The sequence below is a fragment of the Chinchilla lanigera genome, unplaced genomic scaffold (genome assembly GCF_000276665.1).
Source record: "Chinchilla lanigera isolate Chin_1 unplaced genomic scaffold, ChiLan1.0 scaffold00051, whole genome shotgun sequence".
Taxonomy (NCBI): Eukaryota; Metazoa; Chordata; class Mammalia; order Rodentia; family Chinchillidae; genus Chinchilla; species Chinchilla lanigera.
Window position 1 is genome coordinate 11,794,831 of NW_004955452.1, and position 23,416 is coordinate 11,818,246.

General features: G+C 46.7%; 1 protein-coding gene across 5 annotated transcripts in view; it reads right to left on the reverse strand.

Annotated features, from left to right (window-relative positions):
• Positions 1-23,416, reverse strand: part of Csmd2 (CUB and Sushi multiple domains 2) — a 579,269-nt gene that overhangs the window by 99,649 nt on the left and 456,204 nt on the right. For all 5 annotated transcript variants that reach the window (XM_013519720.1, XM_005395117.2, XM_013519719.1 and 2 more), the window contains 11 exons: positions 21,190-21,384; positions 20,168-20,284; positions 18,735-18,848; positions 12,302-12,397; positions 10,979-11,182; positions 10,423-10,547; positions 9,509-9,605; positions 8,355-8,459; positions 3,735-3,853; positions 3,148-3,217; positions 1,136-1,252 (listed from right to left, as the gene is read on the reverse strand). In XM_013519720.1, the coding sequence (XP_013375174.1) occupies positions 1,136-1,252; positions 3,148-3,217; positions 3,735-3,853; positions 8,355-8,459; positions 9,509-9,605; positions 10,423-10,547; positions 10,979-11,182; positions 12,302-12,397; positions 18,735-18,848; positions 20,168-20,284; positions 21,190-21,384 (1,359 nt within the window). The remainder of the gene's footprint in view (positions 1-1,135; positions 1,253-3,147; positions 3,218-3,734; positions 3,854-8,354; positions 8,460-9,508; positions 9,606-10,422; positions 10,548-10,978; positions 11,183-12,301; positions 12,398-18,734; positions 18,849-20,167; positions 20,285-21,189; positions 21,385-23,416) is intronic.

Sequence of the window (23,416 nt, forward strand, 5' to 3'; positions counted from 1 at the left end):
CGAGACATTCACTGGAAGGTGAGGAATCCTGACCTGTGTGACTGGACCCGCAGCAGTCTCAGTCCTCAGAGCTTGAATCGGAACTAAGATTTACAGAGTCCTGGTGGCCATACAGAAGGACTCACAGAGAAGAGCATCCTATTTAAACTGCAGGTGCCTTTGCATGCTGCCCTCTTCCCACCTCTGTCATCCAGGGTTCTGCCCCAGGCCTGAATGCAAAGTGATAGGGGCTTTCGGACCCTCTTTCCTCAATGTTTCAAAATCTCACATCTCTCCAAACTGCCAGCTGTTTGCGCTTTGCACCCAGTTTCCTTTAGAAGATGGTACAAAAAAGAAGACTCCGTCCTTCAAAGGGTCACCAGCCTCTCTCCTCCCCTCCAGCTAGGTTTAGAGAAGCCCAGTAAGAACACTTCCTTTAATCAGAAGTCCCACCCTGGACTGAATGTTAAGTGATAAAGTAAGCAATTTTCATTTCTGAGGATAACCTCCTTAGGACATTTCTTTCTTGGAAGCAGAGCAATGACTTAGCCGAGATTGGTCTCATCAGGTCCATGGCAGCATCTTCAACCTTTAGCCCTTCAGCAGATGCTTGGGGTACAATTATATTCCTAGCAATTGAAATTTGTGTCCAGATTAATGTCCTCCACACCAAGCAACCCCCATGCCTGCATACTCCATGTCCTTCTATCTGGAAAGAAATGTATTTCCCAATCTCTAGGCCAACTAGAATGTGCCTATGAAGCATGCAAACTCAATTTCATATTGACCCTGGCTCAATATAATTATGATGATACATCTGATACGGGAGTTAAAAGCACAACTTGAGGCCTGGTCTTGATAAAGTAGATTGTGTTTTTTTCTTTTTTAACCATCCTTGGGTAATTTCTCATTCCATACTCTTGGATTTTAACTCATTACTCAAATGATAATAATGGCAACTCCCAAAATTTGCCCTCCCTATGCTTTCGTCTCTGCCAGTCTTAATTGATCCTTGGGATTGTACAAGAGGCAACGGACAAGGAAAGGAGAAGCAGAACGCTGGACTGACTTGGCCATTGAGATTGGACAGAGAGCTGTTTTAGCCCAGAGGCCTGGCCTTGAATCCCCAGTCTCCCAAGAGGCTGCAGAGACTTACCAAAGCCCACAGGCAGTGCTATCTTCCAGGAGCAGTCCATGTTACTGGGGTAGTTACCTGGGAAGCCGGGGCTCAGGATCACCCCCTCCATCTCCTCCACTGCTCCCCCACACTGCGCTGTGACAATGAGACGAGATGTGGGTTAGGACAACATCTAAGAGAAAGTACAGAGAATCTGTACTTGTTTGGAATCACCCTGACAACAGCCATCTTAAACTTCCTGAGTCATAAACCCCTTTGGGAATCTAAAGGAATTTCCCTACAAACTGCACACTTGGGCAAAACTAAGTGCATGTATCCGGGAAGGAGAGCACATCCTAAGATGGCCACAAGTCCACAAACCCAAGTTATGAACACTTGACCTTGGATAAACCCTGCAAAGGTCAGTGCTGTTTTCAAGGATGTGCAGGAAAAGTCACAGTGGTCTGTTCCCAGAGAAGTCTGACCATACCTTATGCCCACCTCTCCCTTGCTGCCCAATCCATTCTTCCAACATTGCAGAAAAAGGAGAAAGAAAAAGGAGGGGACCAGCTTGTGCTGTGTTCCCACTCTGCCAGGTACCATTCCAGACTCTTTCCAAATAGATCTTCCCTGGGACAGAATGGCTAGAAGGTGAGCCCACCATCAGAAAAATGCCTGTGATTAGCACCCCATGGACGTCATCCGCCAGGCTGTGTGAGAGTCAGCAGTCCTGGGAGGGCCCAGGGACATCTGGTTTCACGGTGTTCTAACACAGGCAGGGTTGGGGCTCAGCTGCGGCTTGGTCAGCCGACTGGGTGTCTTTCACATCTTATGAGGAAAGTTTGTGAGAGCAGGAAGGGGTTGGCTAGTCAGAGGGTCCAGGAAAGGTCATGGAGGAGAAGGACAGCCAGGGTCCAGGGAAGTGCTTTCCAGGAAAGGGATGAGTTCAGGAAGAGGGTGACTCAGATACACCCGTGAACGGATTGGCATAACCACCTGGGTTGAAATTCCCACTTCACTTCCCACGGGACTGTGGGCAAATCCTAACCTCAGTTTCCAAACCTCAGTTTCCCCCAGATACAAAAACGGAGCTAACAAGAGCACCTATCCTTCAGTGTTGCTATGAAGGTACTGGAAAGAACTGCAGCTCACTCGGAGCAGGGCTGGTGTACACAGTAAACCTATTGCCAATGGCAGCTGCTGTGGTATATTAATGTGGTTTCCTTGGCCAGGTCTTTGTGTTATATACTTGGGGCAGTGCCTCAGGCTGCCAGTCATATTTTGACCTCTTCTGCACACCAGGGAAATCACAGAAATGATCCCCTTAACACATCTCCCTTCCTAACCCAAGGTAGGGCTTGTGTGTTGGGGGTACTTTATAGTCATAGAACTCTAGCTTTCCATTCTGACTGAACCACCTTCTCTCAGTCCACAAAGACTTAGATTTCCAGCTGAGGATAACGATCCCTCCTCTGAGGAGCTGTCACGGTGAAACACAGAATATCAAGCCTGGCATATAGCAGGCACCCAATAAAAGTTCATTTCCTCTTTGCCTGACCTGACCAGAAGTCTCCAAGGGCACTGATCCCTTTTCTTTTATTCACTGATTTTCTGATCACTGCTCAGCAAGGGGTGAGCAATGAAACCACACCAATTTCTTGTTTCATGTGTGACCCTTGGCATTGATTAGCAGATTCTTCTGTCCTATAACAAGTCATAGGAAAAGCCCAAAGTGGCTGAAAGTTTTACCATTTGGGGCTGGTTGATTGGTCACCTGTTCCTGTTCTCTGGAATCACAATGGCCATTGTAACATTTTCAAGTGGGCAAATCCCTTGTGATTTCTCACTGGGTGTGCAGAGGGTTCCACAAGTCATGATAGCTTGGAATAAGAGTTAGAAATTACAAGAACATCAGTCTAAAACTAATGATGGGGAACAGATCCAGGACATCAAACTGTCTTCTAACTTGATCTTGAACTCTGCAATATTCCACTGAACTCAAGTCCCTAGAGAATGGGTTGGCATGGGCTGGACATTCCAGGCTCTCTTACCAATACAGAGCGGAGGAGGGTAGTTCCATCGCCGCACGGTTCCAGGCATGCAGGAGATGTGGGCGTGGCCCTGGAGGAATCAGGAACAGTGTTGGGATATCAGTCCCAGTGGGCACAATCCTCTTTACAACTCAGAACCGGGCCTCGTTCAGCGCCTCCAGTTAAGGAATGAGATATGCAGAAGTACACAGGTCCACTGTGGGACCGAGGTAAAGCAGAGGAGGGGGAGATTTGAGGGAAGGACAACTATTAACAGCCATTACTAAAGAATTCTCATTACTGAGAGTTTCCTTGTGAGATTCCTTTAATTACTAAATTCCCTCATGGCCTTCAAAGGAAAATTTAATTTTCCTAAAGCCCAATCAAAACTAACTTTGCAGGAACACTGTTGAGGCTGGCTTTTGCCAAACTGTGAAAGTCAGCACAGTTTGTTTTTTGTATGAACAGCTCTGGGAGGAGACGATGGTCCCTGTGGGAACTGGGGGCTGCTCCCCGTTCCTTGGTGACCTCGGCTCTGTTGCAGCAAAGCTGGCCAATCACATCTCAGGGGACACCTACTCCTGTCCTGAGGTGTTGAGAGGAGGTACCTGGAGGGCATATCCTGGTTCACACTGGAAAGAGACCACATCGTTCACCAAGTAACGCTCGCCGGTCTTCACGCCGTTACTAGGCACAGCGGGTTCCGGACAGCTGCTCAGGCCCACAGCTAGACAGGACATAGACAGAGGGAGAAGCGAATGGACAAGCCCAGCAGGCCAAGGTGACAGCAGACTGAGCTGTGGCTGGCAGTAAGGAGGGCGAGGGGTCTCTAGGCCAGTGCCTTCCAACTCTCTCCATCTTTCAGCACACAGGAGAGATTAGGATGTCTGCATAGCATGGAGGGTCAACAGACCAAAGCTGCCTGGGGCAGGAGGGCATCAGTCCAGGCACTCTGGGTGCCCTGAGCTCGTTCTCCACCCACTGAGCTCAGAGCAGGGAGCTGAGCCCTGGCTGTAGACCATCAGGCTCCCTCCTCCTGTCCTACAGGACAGTTCCTGTAGGCTGATGTGCTGAAAGAGAGGCCTCAGAGAAGGCACAAAGGACAGAGCAGTTAGGAGACAGGGACCTCGGTGATGCCTAGAGCTTAGTGTGGTCCCCCGCTCTGGGGCAGACTGTTGTAAGAGAAATTTTCAGGTGGGTAAGATTCTCCATTGCCTTGTTTATCCTGCTCTGTTCCAAGTCAGACCTACTTTTCCTGGGAGTGGGACTGGTGGCTCCTCCTCCTTCGGCTCCCATGGTCCGTACCCACTGCCAGACCCCGTGACAACCTCCCCCTCACCCACTGGCCCACCATCCCTCATAGGCAATTGATGCTCCTTAAAATCGCTTCTTGAAGTATGTTGTGGTGGCCTAGTCATGTAATTCTGACACTCTGGGAGGCCCTGCCAGAGGATCCCAAGTTTGATCTCAGCCTGTGTAACTTAACAACTCAGGAAGACTCTATCTCAAAATAAATAAATAAATAAATAAATAACAAAAGGAGGGTGTGGGGAGGTAGCTCAGTGTGAAGCCCCTGGGTTCATTCTCCAGCACCACCAAAACAAAAAGCCAAAAACCCAAGCAAAGCTCTCTCTGAACTCCCCTCCTTGCCAAGCACTCTGAGCTGTGCCTCCATGGGCTTTAATGGAGGATCCAGCCTTCCCGTCTAGCCTCTGGGACCTTCATCATGATGTTGGCCAGGTCCCTTTCCAAGATCACCTCCACAGGCTCTCAAATCCTCCTCCTTCAGTCCCTTTGACTTTTCAAATTAAAGTCAAATGTTCTTTTGGTCCTTGTTATATCCCCAGCCAGCCTTGTACACAGTACTTTGCTAGGGCATCCATCCTAATCTCCCTACCCCACTGCCTCCTCCTCCTTCCTGTCTGTCCATATCACAGTCACAGGAGCAGTACTCACCCGGACACTGAGCACACCCCTGAGCAAGGCCATACCCCTGAGCATACCCCTCATAGGCCTCACCTAGTACCCTTGAAGCAGACCTTAACTCCCTTCTCCTGGATAGGACTCAGGTCAAGGAGCTGGGGCTCAGACCAGCCCAGTCTGACCCTAGGTCTTTCCTGCCCCAGGTATCCTCTCCTCCCCTCTTGCAGTCATCCTCATCCTGCTGAGTCCCCTCTTGGTGGACCCATAGAGGACTGCAGTGCAGCATCTCCTGAGTGGGGGACACAGGAGCCCACCTGCAGGCGTGGGCACAGAGAATGCACAGAAGTGCCTGTGGGCCGGCAGACTGGAGGCAGCAGGCTGAAAGACTGATGAGGAGGCCGAAGGGTGGCTGTGCACCGAGTCCTCCACCTGCCCACTGTGGGCTTCTCCACCAAGGCCACAGGAGAGGAGGGCGAGGTGCCGGCAGCTTGTATGGCTGGGTTTGCTCGGGGCATCTGTGAGGCGTGAGGGTTTGGGAGAGGGCAGCTCCTGCTCTGGTAGCTCCTTGGCAGTCACAGGCTCCCTGGGCAGCCCCCAGCTATCAAGTGTCTGCAGAGAGCCAGGTGCCATGGGAAAGGAATGGGGAAGAACGGGTCATCCCAGGCCATGGCACCCACCCATCTCTGTGCAGCAGCTGGCAAGTGTTCATGCCACATCCTGAGATGAGACTGGTAACTACATTTTTTTACCCTTCGGAGAGAAATTTATGTGCAGTGAAATGCATAAAATGTACACGCACGTGTTGTGCTCTTCAAGTGTAATTGTCATTATTGCAACTGTTTGTGGGCTGCATTTTAACATGTGCTTGCACCTGTAAAACCCAAACCCTTATCAAAACCTCAGAGCCTTGCTGCCCATCTGGAAGTTCCTTCCAGTTCTCCCAGACAGTCTCTGCCCTGTGTGTGCTTGTAGGAAGTGAATGTGATGCTTGGAGCGAGGCTGTTTGGGCCTATGTCTAAGACTCTCAGCAGCTTATAAGCTCCCAAGGACAAAGATTAAAATAACCATCAGACTGAATCTGAAGTACTTCATCTTGGCTGGCTTCTGGTGTTTTTCTCAGTAAAGCACCTCATTATTCAGTGGGGTGATCACATCTGAGTGACTTGAGACCCTTTACTTTGAACAGAAGGAAAAGGAAATGCAGAGAGACAAACAGAGAGAGCGAAAAAAAAAAAAGAGGAAAAATGCAGTAGGGAGGAAGATGAAGGAGAGGGACAGCATAGTCCATTCTAATTATCCTTATACTGCACAGCTGGGTTTTTCTTAAGCTGTGCTCACAACAAAGGAGAACTTACTTTTTTATCATGTGTAATTTATGACTTTTGAAAGTGTATTGCTTCATGTCTATTTCAAATAAATAAAAATTAAATATGAGTCGTAGCAGTAGATGTGACTTTACAGCACCCTTCAAAACCATTCACCTGTACAATAGAAGCTAATTCTCTATCTTCTGCACCTTTTTTGTAGATTATCAAGAAAACATTAACTACAGGGTTTTGGCTCCTAAGAAGTCCAGTCTCCAAATATCCCTGGAGACTGTTTTTCCCTAGCTCTTCATATCACAGATGACAGTGCATGAGGATATTGCCAGCCTCAAGAACTGCCAGCTCCCTTGGACAGAGAAAACAGAGAAAGATGTTTTTCCTGGGGATGAGGCAGTTGAGTGACAAGGGGATTTAGGAAGGAAGCATATCTTTGGAAGAAGAAAGAACAAGCAATGATTCCAGGGAACATTTAGGTCTCAAATAAAAATATTAGATAACAAAACAAAACTGGAGAGAACAGAGAAGAGTGGGTAAAAGGGAAAATGTGAATGACTTAAGAAACCCAGGGTGTTTCACTTCAGTGGGGCAGTGTAGCCTTAGCTCTATGTGTGGAGGAAGGTCTCAGATGCTTATCTTGTCCTGTACCCCCGAGTCTTTGCTGTAAGTTGCCCCATGTCTCTCTCACCAAAGCATACTATTTTTTCCAGGTGATGGGCATCCTGGGATGCAGCCATATCCTACTCTCTTGGATCTCTGGATGAAGTTCACTCATCTAGGTGACTCAGATGAGCACCTGCATAGCCTCTACTGCTGACCCCATCAGGACTCTAGCACCACGGAAGCCTTCTATTGGATGGGCCCATGTTGTCACAGATCGTCAAGCCAACCATGCCTTCCTGCTCCTCTTGCTTCTCAAGAAAAGCTAACTCAGGCATCCACTTCTGCAAGGCCTTACCTGGCTCGGTCTAGACCCCTCCTCTTTATTTCCTTCAATTATCAGGTTACACTAAAGTGACTGTTTCCCTGCCCATCTCTCCCCCAAGGCCTTGTGTCTTATTCAACTTTGCTCTATGGGTACCAAACCCAGGTCTTGGCACATCGTAGGTGCTCAGTGTTTCTATGTAAGGTAGAAGTGACATTTTCTCTTTTGAACCATTGCTCTGCCATCTAGAGACATCTGTGAGGGCAACACCCTGTAAATTGTTGACATGCCCTTCTCTGTTTATCTGTCCCTCTCTAGAAGACAGGGAGCAGACTGACCTTTCTTGATCTTACTCAGTTGTAGTAAAGCCCAGCAAAGTACCTGGCATGTTGTAAATGCTCCATGGTTATTTGCTCAAAAAGCATAGGTAAAAAATGCTACTGCCTGCCTCGTCTTTCCTACACCAGACATGGGAAGGATTGGGGCATGAAGTCCTAGCAAGAACACAGCCTCCCCAGAAATCTCTTTCATTATTCTTCAGAAGGTACCACCACAGCTCTTCTTGTCAGACATTTTAATCAGGACCACATGGGGTTCTGGGAGTCAGGATGCATAGGTTTGAGTCTGGAGGAGAAGTCTTGTAGAGGAGCCATGAAACTTCCAATGACATAAGAAGCTTAGGTGACAGTTAATCACAGAACAGGGGATCAGAGAGCCCAGTTTGTAGGACTGGAGAAGAGCACCTCCATTTTCTTACATCCCTAAGTCTATACTTGGGCTGAGGCCAATACCCATTGCCCATTCCACATGTGGATATAAAGGAAACACACAAATTTTTGAGTGTATAGGTTTTGGTCCTCTGGTGGAACCCAGCTTTCCCATACTTTGTGGCCGTTTGTGCTTGAGAAGGTTTTGGATCTTCTCCGAGCCTAAGCATCCTCATCTAGGTCTGTGGGAAGGCTTAAGTGGGATGGAGATAGTAAAGTCCCAATGTGACCCCTGCTCCTAGTGGGGACCCAATAACTGTTCATCATCACCCCAAGACCCTGCATTCTTACTTTTGTACTCCAGGTGGAAGCCGGCAGCAGACACGCTGATGTCCGAGTAGAAGTGAAGGTAGAGCTGGTTGGAGGTGCTATTCAGAAGGGCAGGCACAGTTGTCCCTGAGCAAGGAAACCAGGGTCATTTGTCTGTAGCTCCCCAGCAGCCCTCAGCTCCTCCCTGTTCTTCTTGCTTCTGCTGCATGTTGACATTCTGCTCCCAAGCTGCCCAAATACCCCTTTATCAAACCCGCTAAATGACAAACTACAACCTTGACAGTGCCGAGTTTCCAGCGGCTGAGGGAGGAGAAATTCCAAACCACTCCCCAATGTCTGCAGGAAGGGGAGCTCCTCAGGGGACTAGGTGTTTTGTTCCCTTCAAAATGATTCTGATATCTATAATTGTCTGGGAAAATCAGCAGTGTAGACATTTTACCTGGGGTTATAGGATTCTTTTTTTTTATATCTTGGCAGTGTGGAATTCTGGACCTAGCAAATTTAGATAATTATCTTGGCTGTTAGGCAAAAACATATACGAAATTCAGGCAGAATCCCACCACTGGAATGGACAGTGGTGTAGCCACACTGGAAAGCAGTATGGTAGTCCTTTAAAAATTAAGCCACATTATTATGTGGCCTAGAAACCATTTCTAGGTGCATATCCAAGAGAATTGACCATACATGCTCACACAAGCTGTATGGGATTGCTCAAAGGAGCATTATTCGTAATGTCCCACGTTGGAAACAATGTAAATATCCATCATCTGATGAATGGATATGATTTATCCGTACATGAAGTACTGACATACTACCACTTGGTGAAACTTGAAAACATTATGCTGAGTGAAAGGAGCCAGGCGGAAAGCCACACACTTTATGACTGCACTGATATGAAATGTCTGGACCACGCAAATCCACAGAGAGAAAGACTGGTGGTTGCAGAGGCTGCGGGTGAGTGGATGCAAAGCAGACACATGGGTGCCTGGCATCTTCGTGGGATGGTAGAGGTGTTCTGGAATTAGGCAGTAGTGATGGCTGCACAAGCTTGAGAAGATACTCAAACCCACTGACAGGTACACTTGAAAATGGTGAAACTTATCATTTGTCATCATTGTTTGAGGATGACGGTGATGATGCTGATATCTACCACAATGCTCCGAGCTGAAGCTTACCTGAGAAACTCCCCAGCATGGTGACAGTGTTATCTGCGCCGTCAAACACTTCCAGAGAGTCCCAGTTCTGCTCTGTGACAAAACTGATGACTTGAATCTGGGAGGGTGGAAGGATTGAAGTGTTGCTCAGATAGCTGGGTCCCTCCCTTCCCTTTCCTCTCCTTCCTTTATAGAGTTAATTCAATGTATTGTATGCCTACTCTGGGCCTATTATAAAAGTAAGATACATTCTGTACCACCAGGAGCTCACAGTCCAGTGGGCAAGAGAGAGGTTTAAGGAGCTGGGGATGCTTCAGTCTGACTTGCTTTCTCCTCATCTCTGGAATATTCCTTGGGTTTTGCCATTTCCCTGGCTTGACTGCTTCACTGTGAACCAGAAACCCACTCCTGCCCAGCTGTGGCCAGCTTGCCACCTTGATGGCCTGGAGGGCTCTGGAACCTCTCCTATGCCTCCTCCATTTGACTGTCACCCCTGGGCTTTGGTTAGGTGCAGTTGAGCTTCCAGAGCTCAGACTCAGGTGTGCTGGCCCAGGTAGGTGCCTGGTGTCTCCCATGCTTTGCCTGTGCTTAGTGCTATGCTCCTTCCCCTTGGCCGTAATATCTCCCCTTCTCTTCCCCCAACCTTAAGGAAAAAAAAAAATCCTTAAGCCATTTGAGTGACGTCTCTCAAGAACCTGTCATCTTCATCCTCCAGGTCCAGGGCCACCTCCTTCTCTGAGTCCGCCTGGCTCTCTTCCTTCCTGAGCTATCTGTCCTGTGCTCACACCCCACAAGCTGCTGTGGCTCCTGTTTGTGGGCTGTGCCTTCTTAGCCCCAGGGGCAGGGACAGGGATGATGTGTCTTCTTCTAGCTTCAGGCTCAGCAACAGGTCCCACCAGGGGTCAGCCCCTGCTGGGGTGCTGCCTTGCCCCTACCTGGATGCCAGCACCTTCGGGGACCACGATCTTCCACACACAGTTGAGGCTGTTGAGGTAGGGCTCAGGGAAGCCGGGTGACAGGATGGTGCCCTTGCGCTCCGTGAGGTTGCCTCCACAGGGGACTGGGAGGAAAGGCGGTGTCTGTCAGGCTTCCAACTTGGCTTTGTGGATCTTCCAAAGAGTCTCCTGAACAAATTCCTCCCCAGGGCCTAGGCCTCTGCTTGTAACTCCTCCCCTCCTCTCCTTTCTGACCCCCAGTCCCACCTTCTATTTTTGAACTCCTCCGCAGCCTCTTCCCGGACAAACCTCCTGTAGGAAGCTGGACTCCTGCTCTTCCTTTCACAGCTTTCGCCTAGGTCCTCCTCCTGCTGTGTCTACACCAATCCACAGGACCAGTGAGCCAGCTGAGTAGGGCAGTCTACTTATGTCACGGAGCAAGGAGGGACTGGTGTGTGCTGTGGGGCTCTGCAGGGACTGGCTCCAACCCCACCTCCCACCCCAGTGAGACAGGACTACCCAGCTCTTCCTCCGCTCCGGTTGTACGGGCACTCACCCACGCAGGTTGGTGCTGAGACATTCCACTGTGCCAAGGCTCCTGGCACAGGGAGGCACTCGATCTCTGGGGACCCCTGCAGAGCATAGCCGGAATTGCATTCGAAGCGGACGATGGCCCCCACTGAGAAGTCACTGCCCAGCCTCTTGCCATAGCGGGGTTCTGGCACAGAGCTGCACTGCGTGGCACTGGTTCGGGGCACGGCTGCAGGAGACAAGGGCACCGAGGGCCAGGCCTCACTCCTCTAGAATCTGGGCCAGGGATGAGTGCACAACAGGACTGGAATACAGATAGTCTGGGTGGGGCCCTGGAAGGATCAGGCCACTCTGGCTTAGGGCAAGGGCTGGGGCTTTCCACGGGGAGGCCCATTTAACTGAACATAGCTGGACACACAAGGCTGTGACACAATTTCCAGGAACCCTGAGGATAATGAGAGCTCCCCTGGGCCAGACTTTAGGCCTAGGCTTGTTCTTTGCTTCTCCAGTAATGCCCCTTGCCACCCAGGGTCCTGTGTTCCCTAACAGGGAGAATGCCCATTCCTTCTCCACTTTCAGTACTTTTCCCCTGCCTTCGGCCTCTTCTCTCCGTGTATCTAAGACTCTGACTAGGGCCTGCTTTTCACGACCAGATCACACTGGCAGATTGTGTAGGCCCTTAGTCTCAGCCCCAGGGAAGGATTATCCCTTGCACAGGGAAGGGCACCTTGTCTTGTGCAGAGTCAAATGCACAGGGCTATGCTTGGAACCTCGGTCCTATAGATGTGGCTGTCTTCCTGCAAAAGGGGAGACTGGGGCCTGCGGGTGAAAACCAGAATGCTCCAAGACATTGCCTAGAAGGTCAGTAAAGGTGGGGATGGACATGGTTACTGCTTGGTACCAGTTACTTTGTGAACTCTCTTTTAATCCTATCAATGAAGAACTAGTATGACCTTCAATTTAAATGTGTGTATGACTCCAAGACTCGGAGTAGCTGGGGTCCATTGTACTTCAGAGCCTGTATTTTCCCCACATCTTTAGTGCATCTCCCAGACAAAACCAAGCTCCATGGGTAACTGGAGAATAGATTGCGCTGGGACAGGGATGGGTAGGGGAAGCAATTAGCTTCCCATGTCTGAGTTCCTTCCTTATTCAACATAGACTTTGGGTCAAGAAATGTGTACTGGGTAAATGAATGTATAAAATTCTACCGAAAGTCAGGAAATTGCTTCACAGACTAATAATTGCCCCAAACATCCTGAAAAAGAGGCTCAGATGAGGAGGTCAAAGGTCTTTATTTTCTGGGCCACAGAGTCACTGGGGAGCTATGGTGCCCATGTTTACATACCTTGGTAGACAAAGTGGAAACCTCTGGCTGGCGCTGGGCCTTTGGCACTGAACTTAATGAGAACTTGATTGGAGGTGGCCAAGGGCAATGATTCTCCTGCCGAGAGAAGAGGTGAGGAGGAGAGGAAGACAGTGAACCCAGCAGATAGAATCCTGGCCACAAAGGAGGGGTAGCCAATACTTTACACAGCAATTCACCCCACACTGTAGGCCTACCTGAAATAAATTCCACATTTCCCTGCACTCCACAGTTTAAAGTTTGCAGAAGGCTTTTGCATCCATGGTCTTACCTTGGCCTGCAGTAATGTGAGGGTGGCATGACAGAATTCAATCACCTCACTTAACAGAGCAAGGCAGAGAGGTTCAATAAGACTACATGACCTGCCTAGAAAGAAGAAAACAGCTACAGCTGCCAAAGATCCCCATGGGGTTGGGGGAAAAGACTGTTACCAAGATGACTGGTAGTCTACTTGGAAAGCTGACACTGACCTCATCAAAAAAGGCACTGCCTTCTGAGAAGGAAGGTACTGTCATCACCTGAGAGCAGCTGGCCTTTTCCAGATCTCCCATGAAATGATGGATAGGCAGTGTGACCATATAATTACTTTTTTGCTCATGCTAGGATACTATATTAGTAATTACACTGGGACAACCAAGTGGAGGCTGGGACTGTCCCAGGCAAACCAGGAGAAACCTGCATGGGAACGGTAAGCTGGAGGTGGGTGGCCTTTGTAGCAGGAGATATAAAGGCATAGGTCTGCATAGGGACAAATTGGTGAGGGAAAGACAGTGCCATTTGGCCTAGCAGCCATGAAACATAGTCCTGCGCATCATCACCTTCCTCAGAGGCCAAGAGAGAACACAGTGTCAAGGAGCGGCATGGCTACTATGCATGTTGCCCTTCTGTGATCTTAGTGACCCTGAAAGCAGCTGTAGACTCCACTCTCAGAAAGGAAGTAGGGATTACAGAAAACTAGGCTACTTCTCTACTCTGAGGAGATCTGGGGTTTGGACACCAAGGAGCCATGGGAAGCTATTTGGGGGGATGTCCATCATCAATGCTTCCAGAAATCTCATGTGATGCTACTACCCTTATGAAGTGGAGAGCCTTCTGCACAGCCCACTTAGATTTCCATATGCCCAGACGGTTGGCCCTAGCTAGGAGTCATCACCCCAGCTAACTGTTGGCTGTCAGAACAAAAATAAAAACAAAAACACTCATGGAGACAAAGCCCCCTGTCATTGTCACTGCCCTTGTTAGCTCCTCTCCTTAGACGTGGGTGAAGAAAACAGTCTTCTGTCCTCTCACTATTTGGTCTGACAGGTGTGGATTATGGCTCCAGAGCCCATGGTGATTTCATCCCTGGACATACACAGACCTCCTTCTCCATGGAAAACACAGTAAAATACTGGACATAAGAAAAAATTCTCGAAGTCTTAAGCGAGAAGGCTGCTCTGGGAAGTTGAAACAAACATTTTTATGTGAAGTACAACAAAGAGCAGGCTAAAAGAAATCTCAGAAGGTGTTCAGTCATGGTTATCACAATAGTAAATAGTGTACGGCATCTGTAAAGCCAGAAGGGGAGGATGTGCCAAAGGAAGGATCTAAGATGAATAAACGCTATGAAGGAATGAGAGACGCTAACCTATGACTTCTGGATCCTGCAGAAATCAAACAGTTAAGTGGAGAAGAAATTTGGGAAATTCTTCCAGAATCCACAGAAAAAGGGAAAAGAGTATCAAAATAATGAGAGAAATAGTATGGAAGATAGATGAGAAAAGTCCAATAGGCATATAGGAAATCCCAGGGAAGGAAGTCAGAGAACTCGAAGGAGAAAAGCTAATTTAAGGAGGAAGATACTTTCCCTAACACTTGAGGTCCAGATGGCAGCGCCTGCAGTCTGATTAATGGAAAGAGACTCTCTCTACCACAGCATGTCCTAGGGGCTGTTTCACTTTTTTAAAGTAATGAAAAAATACAAAACTATGAACAAAAACTCACAGGTTACTTACAAGGACAAAAAATCATGTTGGATTTCAATTTGCCTGTAATATTTAATGTTGTAATAAAGTGAAATAACTGCTATAGTTTTGAAAGATAAAGTGTGTGACCCATAATGTGATTTGCAATGGAGCTGTCACTTAAATGACATGTCAGAAGGAACACATTCTCATTTATGCAAGATGACAGAGGTACTGTAGTTGTGAGCCCTACTGAAAGAAAGAACTAAAGTAGGGGAATGAAGGACTAGCAGGGAAAAATGGAGCCAGGAAAGGATGGTTAACTTCAAGTAACTGTTGTCAATGAGGTAACAAAACTAAATGCAAATATCAAAGCTTGTCCTTATGGAGGAAACTGATAATTTTAAAATAATTACTAAGAACATTAATACAAAAGCCCAAATGAAAAAACATGTACATAAGAGATGGATCAGGTATAAACAGGAAAGGATGCAAAACCCAAACAATACAAACAAAAAACCAGACCCAAAGCAAGTTGACAGGTATCAGGTCAAATATTATGCTTTTAGAATATAAAAAGTAATCTTCTTCTTTAAAATGCTCTTGGAAGAAATGAGGGAAGACAGATGAGGTAAACACAGATACAAAAATTGTTAGAAACACGAGAAGACAGAAATATCACAGCCATAGTGGGAGATATTTTAATACAACATTCTTGACAATTGATGTATCAAATGGAAAAAAATGAAGATGTTAAAGCAGCTTTTCTTAGGCTTTTTTCTCAATCCCAGCACACCTCAGGGACACAGTTCAACACCATGGCTCATTACCAGTGCTTCTCCAAATGAGGAATTAAGTGTCTGAGCATGTCAATGCTGATATCTTTGGGTTTTAGTCATCTAACTGTCTGTCTGTCTGTCTATCTATCCATCCTTTTTTCCTATTGCTATTGGTATTGTACATTGTATTTATACCTATATCTCTATCCATATTTATAGGTGTTAAATATCTATCTATCTATCTATCTATCTATCTATGTATCTATCTATCTATCTTCTATCTATCTATCTATTATCTATCTATCTGTCAGTTTTGAAAAAGCATCCCACTGAAGAGGTCCTGATTTGCATTCTTGTTAAGTGGGTGATCGTGGTACTGAAAATCATTTGATGTAGATTTCCTGATAGATCTGAACAACAAAAATCCATAAGATTGATCTCATAGCTATTTCAAAGCTTATTTACTCTTACCAACAACTCTAAGGGATAGAATTTCTGCTCTGCATTTTACAGATGAGGAAACTGATGCCCAGTGAGGTCCACTGCTGTGCCCACCATCACCTAGTGAGAAATTCTAAGAGCAGAGAGGAGAGTGCAGTCAGGTGACTTTGGAGCCTGAGCCCACCCCTCTCTACCCTACAGAGAACACACTTCTCAGATACTTAGGGAATTAAAAAAAAGGTTTTGGCTATGGAGAAGACCTCATTTATTTTTTAAAGTGGAAATGGTAGAGGCCACATTCTCTAACCACATGACAATAAAAATAGAAAGGAAAAATTTAATGTGGCAAGAACAAAATCTGAGTTCTTGGCTAGGAAAGATTCTTAGCCAACTGTTATGGTTTGTGTCTGGATATTTCCCTCCAAGTATCATGCAGTCATGGAGGGCAAGCTTTTCTGAGGTGATTGAATCTAGAGTTTGTGATTGGTTCATTGTCTAATGGGGTATGAGCGCTACACCCATCCTAGGGCGAGTAGCCTGCATATAATACAAGGGAGGAAAAGAGGATTGATCTTCTCTTTTTGCTTCTTGCTTTTACTGTCTTCTGCTGCCATGATGGTTGCTCCTCTGCTGTGCCACCCTGCCTTGGAGACAGCTGATTATGGACTGAAGCCTCTACAAACCGTGAGCTAAATAAATCTTTCCTTCTTTAACTGTGTGTGTTGGATACTTTGTCTCAGCAATGACAGTTAAGTAACAAAGACACCAACTCTTGGGTAAAAGTGTTGTGGGCTACTTGGAACGTAATGGTGATGGAAACAGTACATACTAAATTTATGGCATGAAGCCAAAACTGAATATATTTCTGTAAACATCCTGTGTATTACGCAGGAAAATAAGAAACCAAGCTCTCAATTCAAGAAGTTAGAGGAACAAAGTAATTTGGAGAAATAAAGGAGGAGAGAAATTATGAAATAGCAGAATCTAATTAAAGAATAACGCAACAAATTCCACCAAGGAAGCTCCAATTTTGATAAATTGGAACAATAAAAAATTAAAAATAAATAAGACACCCCACAAAACATCTAGTGTACAGCCAAGAAAAAGGGGGAACTATGAATACAGCATTCATCATTATAAAGGTAGGGGCTGGACCCACTAAAACAAAGCATATTAAATATCATCATAGTATATTACATAAACTATGTTGCTACATTTATGAGAAATCATGGAATAAATGCTTTACTAAATGATAAGTTATCAACATTGAAATTAAAGTAATATGCAAGAATCGGCCGGTAACCATGGAAGAGAACAAAAGAAAAACTACCAAAAAGGAAGAAGCACAATAACGAGGCAAATTTATTTGCAAATGACATTGCTTCTTACCTAGAAACCAAGAATTAGTTGGCAATGTTGGCACTATCACAGAGAGTTCAAAGACTTTACTGGACAAAACATACCAAAAATGTCAGTCTTGGAATTTACTAGTGAAGAGCAGTTATAAGGAAGATGTATTTATAGTGGTAACGAAAACTATAACCAAAAATGTAGATGAAATATCGAGGAATAACCTTCTAAGAGGTTACAAAAGATGAATAAATGTAGAGACACACCACATTCCTGGAAAGAAGTGTTAATATAAAGATGTGAGTTCTCCCAGTGTGATCCATACATTTTATGACATTCCAGTAAAAAACTTGATGTAATTTTTAAGTTGACAAAATAGTTCTCAATTTTACTTGGAGACAAAAATAAGCAAGAATAACCAACAATAAATTTCAGGAAAAGAATGACCATGGGGATTGATAAGACCATGAACATATTTAAAATTATTATAACATTAAACACTATGATATTGTTACAATAACTAAATCTGATACAAGAATAAACAGATACTTGGAGGCAGTGGATAAAAAGCCTAGGAACAGATCCTTTATAAAAATTTAGTATGGAAATCTGGTGTTTTGAGAAGTCTTCTATAATTGATTAGAGTCTCTGTATCAAATAATGAATCAAAATAAATTTCAAAGGTGCTAAGGCAAAAAGAAGCAAAAGAAAAAACACACTAAAAAGAAGTTAAAGGAGACACAGAGGAATATGTGTTTGATTAGCATATAAAAGAAAACATTGATAGATTTGATATCATGGGAAATTAAAATTCTTTGACATTAAAACACCCTAACGTAAATGGGGGGAGATTTTTATAGCATACAATCTAGACAAAAGTTTGTGATTGTATATAATATATATGCTAATAGTAATATGGAGTTCTACTTGATAAATACAAAAACAAATGTTAACAGAAAAATCGACACAAATTAACAAACAAAAAACTTGCGGACTAATAAGCACATTATAAAAAGGTTAACACCTACCTAGTGATAAAAAGGCACATTAGAAAATGAGATCCCATTTTCACTTTTCAAACTGATGATGCTTTTGGTTTTTTAATTACTTACTTCTGTGAGAATAAAGCATGCCCTCTTACCCATTGCTGGCGAACAAAGTAGACAGATCTTTCTGGAGAGGCATTTGATAATCTGTATCAAAAGCCTTAATGATCTCACATATCTTTTAACTTAGTCATTCTGCTTCTAGGTATTCTAAGGCAGAAGGCAGAGATGTGTACAAAGATATCTGTATATTCATTGAATTACTATTCAGAAGAGTAACAAAGCAGAACCAATCTAAAGGGAGTAGAAATGGAATTCATTACATAAATCTTAACTGTATGAGCGACTACTAAGCAGCAGTTAAAAATGCTATTATAAAGAAAAAATAGTGGCAGAGAAAAGTTCACAGTGAGTATTTCAATAAAAATATGTAGGGGTTTCGGTTAATAAAATACACAAAAGATTAGGTCTAAATAGATATAAGACTGGGAAGAGATATACTATATCTTATCAGTGGTGCTTCCTGGGTGGTTTTTATTCAAGTTCTCTTTTATAATTATTTTGTTTTGCCCTTAGATTTTCTGCAATGAAAATGCTGCATACTTATAATTGCAAAAAAAAAGGTCAGGTCTGAACATAAAAAACAGGAGCATGGAACAGGGTGTGTGTGGGGTTCCCTGCCATGTACGGGTGCACACGAGCTGGCCATTGTGATGTGGGGAGGTCCCAGGGCATGGCAACACAACGCTGTGAAGGCCCGCTTGTGGCCAGGGTGCTTGCAGAGCATCACTCCTCAAAGAGGACCTGTGATGCCCCCAGACCACCCCTCTCCCCACCTCAGCCCAGCCCAGGATACCTGTGTGGGAGCCCGACAGGGAGCTGAGAAGCCGAGAGTGCTGGCTGTGACCATCATGCACCTCTACCACGTCGTTGAGGGCCGTGTGGAAGAAGGCGAACTGGCCAAACACCACTGTGAAAGAGAAACAACGAGGAGACCTCAGTGTGAAAGACGGTCAGGCCTGCCGGGGCACCGAGAGGCCAGAGGTCTACAGGGTACACGAGCCAGGAGGGCAGCCTAGAAGGAGCTGCTGGTCCACACGCTAACTGCTTGCTGGCCTTCTTGCTGGCAGATTAACACATTAGCTGGAACACCTGGGCACAGGGATGTGGGGAGCTGGGAAGGTTGGGGGCCGCCTTCTCCACAGGGGTCAAGACACCACTGAAGACCACACACAAGGACAGCTAGGTGGGGTGGTGGTGACACTGAGTTAACCTTATTCCTTTCCAGACTGCAGCTGCAGCAGCTACATGAGGCCATAAAAGGGCTGTTGGTAACACCCTTCATTTTCCACATGACCTCAGGACCCCATATTCTCCCTTACATTTTTTTCAAAGACCCAGCCGATGAGGGCGGTCCCTGGATGCAAGATCTCCCTCCGCAGTTAAGACAAATGAGGGTGTGGAGCAGCAGTCTGCCCCTATGAACGACTGTCTACCAAGCAGGTGACACCTCCACTTCATTTCCAGGAGAGAATGTAACTTGTATTACGCACCTACTGGATGCTGGGTACTACATTTGGATGTGCACCATCTTCTTTGACTTTTCCAGAGAGTATTCATATTTTGTAGCCTGGGTAACTAAGGCCCCAAGGTTGAGTTCCCCAGGGGTACTTAGCTAATCAGGAAAAGGGTCTAAAAGTGGATCCCTAATCACATAAGGCCTAAGAGCTCTGCAGTTTGATGTGTCTTCAGACCACCAGCCCCGAGTAGCAGGGGTTTCCTCCGCCCTCTCTTCTCTGCCAGTCACTGTGGAGGGGCTGGGGCCCTTCTGGCTCAGGGGAGGCACAGCTTCCGCCAGCTACTTACCAGCTCCAGTTCATTCTGCCTGCACCTGTCACTCACTTGGCCTGGTGCACGGAGGGAAGGAGCCAGGGCAGATCCTGCTCTACAGCCTCATCCCAGCAGGACTGATCTGCAGCCCCTTTATTCAGTCTGGGCTGTGCTGGGGACCCCTGAGTGTACTTAGCCTCCCTCTGGCCTGGCCAGTTCCTCATCAACTCTGTACTCTGGTTTCTTGCCAGCCTCGCTGTGTCCTCCTCCCCTTCATATCAGGAATGCATTCTGCAGCCTGTTTCTGAGCATCAGATGCAGCTGTCCTGCCTGGGAGGCTGCTCTGCCTGGTGCCACAATGGAAGTGGACAACTAGGAGGAGCCTGAGAAGGAGCTGCCTATTTGGAATGAGGGGGAAGAATCAGGAAACCAAACCAAACCAAACCAAAAATCCCATACCATAGTCCTTGGGCACAGTGACAAAATACAAGCAGGTCTGTCCGCTGGTGTAGTTCTGGGGGTAGTTGGGGGACAGGACCACTCCATCTGAACCCACATACTGTCCACCACAGGGGGCTGAAAGAGAAGCCATAGGGAGAGCCAGGTGATCTCATGGGCCTCTGGTCAGCTGCCCATTCTCCCTTCTGCTCCCAGATGGAGCCTCTGGTCCTGGTGAGGCTGCCCTGAGGTGGACAGCTATAAGCATGGAGAAGGGGAGTTTGAGGACACCGCCCCTGCCCTGCACAAGGACATCCACCCCTGGCTTGGCCTGAAACCCCCCTGATGTTATCAAGGGCCTGCTTGGGCACACGTCAGCCTTTGCCCCTAACTATTAACACTGGGTTCATTCCCTGAAGGTACAGCTTGGGACACACATTATGAGCCCCTCTGGCCTGCATGGGGGCCAGAAATGGGCAGCTGCTTCATGGCTGGTGGTTACACCCTGGTGGTTGGGGTCTCATGAACAGGAGGTGTATGTTTTCTCTTCTAGACTAACACACTGGGAGCCATGCGGCCCAGTCACCTCCTGTTCCCATCTCTGGTGCCAACTTCCACAAGGCAAGGGGGCCACTGGGCTGCACTCTGGAGCTTCTGAAGCTCTTTTCTACCCTTCTTGCTAGGACCCTGTAGTGAGCCTGTGTCCACATGGAGTCAGTTCATTTCATGGTCTGACTTTACCCAGCTGACCTCAGGGATGTCCCCAGGAGCTGGTGCAAGCCCAGGGCCTCCTTCAGCTCCCTTCTGCAGGGAGTGTTCCCTGGGGTGGCACATCTGTGGCTTCTGTGAGGACATGAGCATTGATCTGAATAGGGACGTTACGTGATTGGAAGAGAGGATATAGACAAGGACCTGAGCACCTGGTGAGTTATGTGCTGTTCCCATTCACAGCAAACCCAAGTTCACCTGGCCCCACTCCAAGGACTGCCCTTTTGCTCCACATTCCTTGGTCCTCAGCAACCCCCCACCCCCTGCCTGCCAACCTGTGCAGACTGGTCGTGGGTTGTTCCATGCTGGTTTCCCATCGGGCCCCAGGATGCAGCTGAGGGTAGAGGAGCCCTCGACCTCATAGCCCCCGTGGCAGTAATAGGTAACGGATGAGCCCAGCTTCAGGTCAGATCCCACACGTGTGCCGTTCTTGATGGAGCCAGGATCAAAGCATGACTCCCGTGGGTTTTCTGGAAAAAGACACACACACACACACACACACACACACACACACACACACACACACATCGTTAGTGGCCTATTCCCATGAGAAGTTCATGAAGACTTCAGACTGCTGGTTCTAGTTCCTTCAGATCCAGAAATGTCTCTAACCTTGGTTAGGCATTCGTGACTGGATACCATGCCTAAGCTTCCCCTCTTTTCCTCCACATTCTTGCTGTGACCTACAGAGGAAGGAACGAGAGCCAAACCCCCTGGCCCTCTCACCTATTCTCACCTCCAAGGGGAGTGATTATTGCCCTGATTACTGGAAGCTGATGTTGGTGGGCAGGGTCACCATGGTAAAAGTCAGTGCTCGGGCGGGGCCGCCCCCTCTGCTCATCTCTCACCCTATCCTCAGCTGGGAAACATGGTGACAGTCTGCTTTGGAGACAGCTCTTTCTCTTCCTCTCTGTCTTCAGCCTCTGCATGCTGTTGGTTGAGGGTGGAGCTGCCCCGCCACTTCTACCCACTGTAGGCACCCTTGAGTACTGAGCATCAGTACCCGGTACTGGATTTACACAACCTCCTGGATAAGTTGAAGTCTCCACTTTAGTTTCAAGGGCCTTGCATTGGGTATTGAGTGTTTGCTGGCTTATTAGAGTAGCAGTGTTTTTCCAATGAGTCATTGATCCTCAGTATCTTCCCAACCAGACATAATGTGGATGTATCTAACAGTGAATTACTGTTACAAATGTCCCTCTGAACAAGATGAGAGAGTAGTTGATGCTGCCTGAGGACTGGGAGTGCTAGCCAGTTCCCGAATCTCTGGAGGATGCTACAGCTTCCCTCACCAACATCAGGAAATCTGGAGCAGCTCCTGGCTTCCATTCATCACCACTCTTCCTCAGTCCTCCTGGCTCTGAGATCACTGATGGTCAAGAGGCTGACAAGCCCAGCTTGGCAGTGGCTGGGCACAGCTGAGACCAGACTGTACCAGGGACATGCTACTGAGTATCAGGCTCTCCTCCCTGTACTGTGTGACAGCTCCTACACACTTCAGGGCTACCATGTCTGAGCAAGGTTCTTCAACTTTGCCTTCTCTCTGGTGGAATCTGCTTTTCTTCCCCCAATGATAGCAAGTTGTATGTTATTTTGTATTTTTCTTCAGTGGGTTCTGTTCCAGAGGACAGGGTCAATCACCTAGTCCTCTTCTAACCCCACCAACTAGCACAGAACTTGGCATCGGTGCTGTCTGTATTTGGCATATAACATAGGCTTAATAAATGGCTGCTGAATTGTTTGGCTGAACACGCCAGGGCTTGGAAAATGAACAACCACATCAATGTTTCCAACTACAGACTCTATTGTGTATTTACTCACATTTCAGAGGAAGACAAGCTTATCATCCAAAGCATTACCACATTAATAATAATGAGGACAATGACAGTGATGATAGTCCCTTATGCAGGAATATCACCTTATAATTTCCAAGCACTTTTCAATTTGTTATCTCATTTGTGTCTCACAATACTCTCTGCAGCAGGCAGGGCCAGGTATCCTCATGGTGAGGACACAGATGAGGAATGTAGTAATCAGAGAAGGTAAATGCGTTTTCCAAGCCATTCAGCCACTGAGAGGTAGAATTAAGACCAAAATCAGGTTTTCAGTCTCAAAACCAGCTCACCACTGTGAATGATAAAACTAAATGACTAAAGCACCATAATGATGATAATAAATAAAACTCAGGCCCTTTAAGATGGAAAAATTAAAAGGACCAGCTTTTCCTTGATTCTAATACACAAGGTCTATTTCCAAATTTTGTAATAGCAAAAAGTTGGAAACCACAACCTCAGACATTGAACCAGTAAGGAGCTGGTTAAAAGGCGTGGATGACAGCCATCCACTGAACCACAAGCAGCCTGTAGAGCAATAAGTCTGAATACTGATGTGGAAAGATGCCCAAGATCTACTGGTGAGCATGCATGCACGTGCACACATGTATGTGCATGTGCACACGCATGTGCATGTACACATGCACAAAATCAGATTACAGATCAGTAC